The sequence below is a fragment of the Myotis davidii genome, unplaced genomic scaffold, assembly GCF_000327345.1.
Source record: "Myotis davidii unplaced genomic scaffold, ASM32734v1 scaffold104, whole genome shotgun sequence".
In the NCBI taxonomy this organism is placed as follows: Eukaryota; Metazoa; Chordata; class Mammalia; order Chiroptera; family Vespertilionidae; genus Myotis; species Myotis davidii.
In genome coordinates this window covers 4,384,940-4,392,670 of record NW_006296625.1, presented here as the reverse complement: position 1 = coordinate 4,392,670, position 7,731 = coordinate 4,384,940, and the positions used below count along the sequence as shown (strand labels likewise).

The window sequence follows — 7,731 nt, the reverse complement described above, 5'->3', positions numbered from 1 at the left end:
AGGGTATGAGAGCATGTGAATTATTTACTTGCTCATGCAGTTTTTGCCTGCCTGCCTGGCTCACAGACCAGGAATTAAAGAAACTTGGGTTAGGGTTGTGTCACCTTGGGTAAAAAAATCTCTTCTTTCAGAGGATCCCAATTGCTCTTTCAAAACTGAATAGATGGGCCAGGTAATCTCAGGCTCTTGACTAGACTGAATAATACTATTTAAAACATGTTTACATTTCACCTGATAAATTTGATTACAACGTAGTTTTTTTTTATTGGATGTATTCTACCTGCCAAACACTGAGCAGGTCCTGGGAGATCATAGTTGGGTTAGCTCTCAGGGCTAAAAAGACATTGTACATTCCTGATGCTTGGAAAAACAAAAACCAGAAACAAACTTTCTCTTGTACTTCTGCCCTACATTTGTTTCTGTGAAGGCTGGAGGAGGCTCCGAGCACGGGGTATATGCTCTGAGGTCCTGGGACCTAGGTGCTGCTGCTATTGTTTCGTGTGGAATGTGGTTGATATCCTGATATCTACAAACATAACGTTTGAAGGTTAAGGAGAGTCATTGATGGTGCCAGTGGTGATGGCCCCAGAGACGTTTCGTCTTGTTTTTCTTGAATCCTGATGACCTCCCTTTTTAGGCAGGTTGTGGAAAACAGCTGCCTTCTTCGAACTGTTTTCCAAAGGTACTGAACTGCTGAGCCGCGGAAGCAGGAGGGTGGAGCGGAAGGTTTCGTTTCACATACAGTGAGCGTCTATTTGTGATACTTTTACATTTTGCACACAGCTTTTTATTTATTTATTTATTTTTTCTGTTGACTCACAGTTCAGAGGGGAGGGATTGAATGAAAAGCACATATTCCTAAAACCAGATATGAACATTTAGTTTGTATTGTAGTAAGAGTTATGCAGAACTTGATGCCCAAAGCATAAAATGCGCTGCTGGCCATTTCCTTCTTAGGCGATATTACTGGCGCCTCCTTCCAACCTGGGTGTGGCCAGCAGGCCTGGATAAAATTCCGGAGCGCAGAGATCAGGGCCTGGGGCTAGCCCCACCTAGCACCGGCCGCCGGGGTGGAAGGTGGAAGGTGGGAGGTGGGAGGTGGGAGGTTGTAGCCTAGAAGGGGACGCAGCGATCCTGCTTGTGCCCCCAGTGGGGAGCGTGGGTCTATTGGGAGGGGAGCGCCGCAAGCTCGGAAGCGGATGGAGGCAAGGACGGACAGGACGCCCTCCTCCCAGCACCTGGGTGTTAGGATCGGGAGGGGCCAAGGGAAGGGAAATGGAGCCAGGGCGGTAGGACCCGGCGGGAGCTTCCTTGGCCACGGAGGGAACTGGGCGGGAGGGAAGGAGGGAGGAGAACGCGAAAGGGAAGGTGTTCGGGAGCGGGCCAACGCTCTCGCCGTGCCGCTAGAGTAGCACCACCGGACCTGGACTCTATAAAAGGAGTTCGTCTGTTCCGCAGCTCGCAAGCTCCTCCCGGGCTGGCGCACACCGCTTCCCCGCTGCTCCCCCAGACATCTGCCCATTCCCCGCGTGCCGCGCCAGGTCCCCCAGACCCGTGCGCTCCGCGGCAGGACTCCCAGTGGCGCACGAGGTGCGAGCAGCCGCAGCCCAAGCCCTCGAGTCCCCCCTCGCACGGCCCGGCTCCCAGACTTCACCCCACCCAACTCTGGCGGCCGCAGCCGCCGCAGGAAACTGCCACAGCCTGGGGAGGGGAAGCGGGAAGGCAAGACCGGGACTCCTAGCGGGCCTGTCCGCTCCGGTCTGCACAGCTAGGAAACTCCTGTGGGCCGATTCTGCAGCACAAGGAGCGCCCGGGTTAGGTAACGCCCGAGCATTTGGGGTAAGAGACCCCACCTGGCTCATGCTCCCTCCTCAAACAATACCTCGCCCTCCTCCACTAGATACCCGGGTGGAAGCCGGAGCGGAGCGCGGCGCGGTGGGCTAGTCCTTAGCAAGCCCGGAGTGGAGAAGCGCAAGCCAGAGACGCGGAGGCAGCGCCGGGCGCACTGCAAGTGCAGGGGACGCGCTCGCCTGGCTCGGCTGCCGCGCCCTTGACCTCTAGTTTCAAGCTGGAAACCTGGGTGGAAGAATAGCTGAGGAGCCTACGAAAACTAACTAGCAACCAGGGGCAGGACTGCGGTCTCTTCCGCGGTCCTTCCTCCTTTCCCACATCCGTTCCATGCTTCAGAGCTGCGCTCCGGAGCCAGGGCGAGGAGAGGCATGGAGAAGAACGGCGCTCAGTGCGCCCCGCCGCTCGCGGGCTCCCAAACAGGGGTTTCTCAAGCCAACCTCTCCGCTGCTCCCTCCCACAACTGCAGCTCCGTGTACCAGGACTCCGTCGCCCTGCCCTGGAAAGTCCTACTGGTCCTGCTGCTGGCGCTCATCACCTTGGCCACCACTTTCTCCAACGCGTTCGTGATCGCCACTGTGTACCGGACGCGGAAGCTACACACCCCGGCCAACTATCTGATCGCGTCCCTGGCGGTGACGGACCTGCTCGTCTCCATCCTGGTGATGCCCATCAGCACCCTGTATACGGTCGCCGGCCGCTGGACCCTGGGCCAGGTGGTCTGCGACTTCTGGCTCTCGTCGGACATCACCTGTTGCACCGCTTCCATCCTGCACCTCTGTGTCATCGCCCTGGACCGCTACTGGGCCATCACGGACGCCGTGGAGTACTCGGCTAAAAGGACTCCCAAGAGGGCGGCGGTCATGATCGTGCTGGTGTGGGTTTTCTCCATCTCCATCTCGCTGCCACCCTTCTTCTGGCGCCAGGCCAAGGCCCAGGAGGAGTGCGTGGTGAACACCGACCACATCCTCTACACGGTGTACTCCACGGTGGGCGCTTTCTACTTCCCCACCTTGCTCCTCATCGCCCTCTACGGCCGCATCTACGTGGAAGCCCGCTCCCGGATTTTGAAACAGACTCCCAACAAGACCGGCAAACGTTTGACCCGAGCCCAGCTGATCACCGACTCCCCTGGGTCCACGTCTTCCGTCACCTCCATTAACTCGCGTGCCCCGGACCTGCCCAGCGAATCGGGGTCTCCCGTGTACGTGAACCAAGTCAAAGTGCGCGTCTCAGACGCCCTGCTGGAGAAGAAGAAACTCATGGCCGCTAGGGAGCGCAAAGCCACCAAGACCCTGGGCATCATTCTGGGAGCGTTCATTGTGTGCTGGCTGCCCTTCTTCATCATCTCCCTAGTGCTGCCTATCTGCAGAAACGCCTGCTGGTTCCACCAGGCCATCTTCGACTTCTTCACGTGGCTAGGCTATCTCAACTCCCTCATTAACCCCATAATCTATACCATGTCCAATGAGGACTTCAAACAAGCGTTCCATAAACTGGTCCGCTTTAAATGCACAAGTTGACTTGTCCATTGCACTGGGGGTCACCCAAGTGGCCTTTGGGGGCCATGTTGTGTCTGGTTCCACAGGTAGGTCGACTCTTCTTTCACTGTTACCGGGTCGGAGCGAGGCGCTGTCTTCCGGGCAAGGGCAGTGGACCCTGAGAAGCCAGGACAGCCCCGGGAGAGAGAGCACGGAAAGGAGAACTGTGCACACTAAACATAGAGCTTCCCTGCCGAGAAGGAGGCTCATTTCTACCCTCAAACCCCGGGTTCAGCACTGGCCCTGCGGCTGCCAGTCACAAGGCGGGGTTTGCGACTTTTAAAAATCTATGATGGAGAGGTGACCCCTGCCCTGCTCTGGTGTAATGGACGATGCCCTCTAGGAGCAGTGATACATGTTAGTTGTTGTCTGGATCCTGTCTGAGACAGATGCATACAGCCTGGCAGTACTTGAACTAGACACTTAATACCTTGTGTTTTGGGGAGAACTTTGTGTTACAGCCTCATGTAAGAACAGTTACGTTGGCATCCTTCAGTCTTCAGTTTGTGTTTATTTGACCTTGGTTGGAGAAACTGGTGGATTTGGTGCTTCAAACCCTATGTGTGGCTTTGGGGGGTACAGAGGAACCTTGAAGAGTTAACAGCAAAGTTCTGATGTTAAGATCTCTATTTTTATTACAATTGAAACTATATGGGATGGGTGGGTGGAAGGGAGGTGGGGAGAGAGCGTTAAACAGAGAACCAACACCTATGATTGTTTTCTGCAGATTTTTGATTTTTAAATTCCTACTTAGTGATTTTTCAAACCACAGTTCTGACAACTCAAACAAAACATTACGTGTGCTAGTGCCAAAATCTGCAGATTGCTTTATTTTTCCCTCCTAATTTCATATACCTGCCATTTTACACATTGAAATCCCCATAAGTGGAGGATATGATGGGTGATTCAGCCCAAGCTGCTCTATTTCTTATTAATGCAATCGATTAAACTGATGATATTAGATATATCCTGCTCCTTAACAAGAAATGCATCTTTATTCCTTATCCAATTCAGTGATATGTAAGGGAGACTGATGAATAGGGATGGTTCTTATTAAGGAATGAAGGCCAATGGGAGGATGTATATTTTGACTTGTAAAAAAATCTTAAATGCATGAGACTTTTTTCTGATAGTCATTTGCACTCTCCTTCCCATCTGTAATTCATTTGTGTGCTAACATATCGAGTAACCAAGACAACTTGCTTGGTTCTCCAAAAATCTTCAAAATGCAGTAAGAACCCCAAAAACTATATCAAAAGGAAAAAAAAAAAAGCTTGTTTCTTTTACCTTTCTTTGGGTAGGAACAAAGATCGCTAGAAAATGACATGCAAGAACTTTAAAAAAGTCCCGATAAACTAAAATTGAGCTGGTAATTCATGGAACCAAATCTCAAACTTTTTAGGTAATCAAGAAACTGATAAGCGTTGGCACCTCAGATTTCTGTCACTGACCTGATACCTCAATGAATATAATAGCAGTAATATTTTAAATTTATGTAATTGCAACAATACTTACTCTTATCCCAATTCACTCTAATGACTTCCTAACACAGGGCAAGATTTATAGACTAAAAGATGAAAAAAAAAATGCATTATCTAAATAAAATAGGAGTAGCCCTGAAGGACCATCTACACAGAAAAAAGTGAAATGTATGTGGACCATTTAATATGCCAAAGAAGATTTACATTCCCTTCTTCAGAGAGCTACCTGCAGTTGCTACCTTGTGTCTGCAGAAGCAAGTTTGTTTTTGTAAAATGAATTCACTCCCTGCTTGAAGCTCTGCAGTGAGACAGTAGATGTATAGGTCTGAAGTGCACTGTTTGCCTACTATGCAGACCTTCACTCTGGGGTAATGACTCTTAAAAATATACTATTCCAAGTTTTGCAGGTCAACTAAACAAAAAAGGGAATTTTGATTAACATTTACACCAGTTACTGGCGTAAGATAAACTTTTAGGAACTAGATGCTCCTATATTTCTTTTGTATCCCCAGGTTTCTTTGTTTTGTTTCATTCTGTGACATTTCTCCTATGGAGGAATCTAGCTTACTACCTATAGGAATGTGCATAAAGCATGGTATTTGTTTTTATGTTATGTTTGTTTTTGTTTATTCAGCTGTGCTTTCTTTGGGCCGAAGAAGCAATTCAGTCAACTTCTAGGACCTTAAAAGGGAAAACTTAATAGAAACCAATAGCCACTTACAAATGATTTCTTTCTTTGGCACCTACAGTGACTGTGTCCTCTTATTGACAGAACATGGTCAATTTAGTCAAAGGAACTGTTTGCCATTTTGTAGATTACCCACTTCAATTTTTGCTTGACTATTTGGCTGAACTGACTGGACTTGGGGCATATTGTGTGAAGTAGAAGCTTGCAAACCCTCGTATTTATAAGAGATCTAGAAACATCATCTGGCATTGCACATGATTATGAAAAGTGTCTCATTCATCCCAGGGCTATGTAGTTAAGACTGTTAAGCTCCTTTTCAGTTACTGCTGCCTATAGTATAGTTGTTTCATAAACTAGATACATGGCTTTTTTGCAGAACATAAATGGGAGATGGAAATGTCTAACTTATATAGAAATGAAAATATATTTTCATTGGCTGTTGTAATAAATAACATTTTCCATCTTGTTTAATTGCACAAAATTTCACAGAAATATATGAATGTATACTCATCCAAAAATATGAATGTTGTCTTGTGTTTCTAGGAATTTTAGAGTTTCCTTTTTAAAAATGGACACTGCACCCATGAATGAATTGCTGAGTTCAACAAATTTCCTACAGAACAATAATCTTCACTTTCTCTCTCTATTATCTTAGTTTTACTCTTCTTTAACCAGGAAACCCTAAAAGGACTATAATTCACTCAAGCAGTAACTTCTCAGATTATGTGTTTTTGATGGAGTTGTTGTGATTGAAAGTTGCCTTTGGTATTCCACCTTTCAACAAATGTGTAATTGGAAATGAAATTTAGGAAAATAATAAAAGTCCTTTTTTGTGTTCTAACAAGCTCTGGGTAGTAATTCTATTACTATGAAAAGATTGGTTCATTGTATTTTGGGTTGCATCCAGGAGTTTGAGCCTTCAAGAGAGAATAATTGAGGACAAATGATACCGAGGAGGACTGGCATTATCGCTATGATTTGGGGGATATAGTTAATATCTGGAGGAAGAATTTAAAAGGAAATAGACAGATTGTGATCTCACATTCTGCAAAGAGGGTAAGTCAGGTTCATTATCATAAGAGTTTTCCAGATCCGAATTCTAGAGGTTCTATTCAGTCTCTCGGCTAGGTAATAAGATTTCAAGGTACTGTATGGTGCTTGAAATACAGAAAAAGGAAAAGGAGGAGCTGGATTCGAAGCTGGCTTGGGGGAGACGTAAGAGGAAGAAAGTGACTCATCTGGGCACTGGAGAAGTCCCCAGAAAAATGGCTTTTGGAATCAGAAAGTGCGAGGCTTGATTGCAAATAGAGCATGTTATAGCTGTGTTGTTCACCTCAAGTGTAGTCTACTTACAAGGGTTAGGGACTATACACAGCCATCATAATACCTGAAACCTTTTTGGATCTCAGCCAACGATACCTCCTCTTTAGCCAGTATTTCCCATCGCCTCCCTCGAGGATACAGAACCCCTGTAACATAGAAACACTGAGTGCTATTTACCAGAAGTTGGACTAGGGGAGATCAGACAAGACTGAATGGGAGAAACGTAACTAAACTAAAAGTGACTGAGGTTGGGAACCTTTCACATTTACCCCTTAGGCTGGTGTATAGTAGCTCGTGGCTTAGAGGAAATTGCCAAATATTTCATTTCCTATAGCATCAGCCTCTTCTTTACCCAATCTCTCCTTCCTTGTCCTTGTCTAGAGGTTTGCAGCTGTCTTCCAAGAATCCAAAGTCCCTCACCGCATCTACATCTTTTCTCAGTGTCTCATTTTCAGCTGCTCTACTTTTTCATTCCCCATGCAAAGCCCTAATAATCCATGAAAATGTGTTGATCTAATTTTCTTATTTTACCAGAACAGGGCCAATTAAGTAGCCCAGGGATTTTACATTATTTAAAAGGAAATTGTTGATCCAAACTAATGTGTAATTAGTGAGGGCAAAAGCTTTCAACTGAGGCATCTACTGGAGTTTACAGAAGCGAAGAGGCTGGTAAGGGGAGGGTGTGGGAAATGAAGCTTCACCTTTCATCAAGGCTCATCCTCGAACAGTCCACGAGGGGGCAGAGTGCCTCTGAGTTGTTTACAGGCTGGGAATGCTCACCACTCCCAACCTCAAACTCCTTCTTCTGGGACAAGGTATTAATGCCTCTGCATCCAAGAGCAAGGGAAAG

The 7,731-nt window shown here is 47.1% G+C and overlaps 1 protein-coding gene across 1 annotated transcript; it reads left to right on the top strand.

Annotated features, from left to right (window-relative positions):
* Positions 1 to 1,659: 1,659 nt before the first annotated feature.
* Positions 1,660 to 6,361, top strand: HTR1B (5-hydroxytryptamine receptor 1B). Its single transcript, XM_006772182.2, has one exon. It carries the CDS (start codon positions 2,220 to 2,222, stop codon positions 3,369 to 3,371), a length of 1,152 nt encoding a protein of 383 aa, XP_006772245.1. The 5' UTR covers positions 1,660 to 2,219; the 3' UTR covers positions 3,372 to 6,361.
* The last annotated feature ends 1,370 nt before the right edge of the window (positions 6,362 to 7,731 follow it).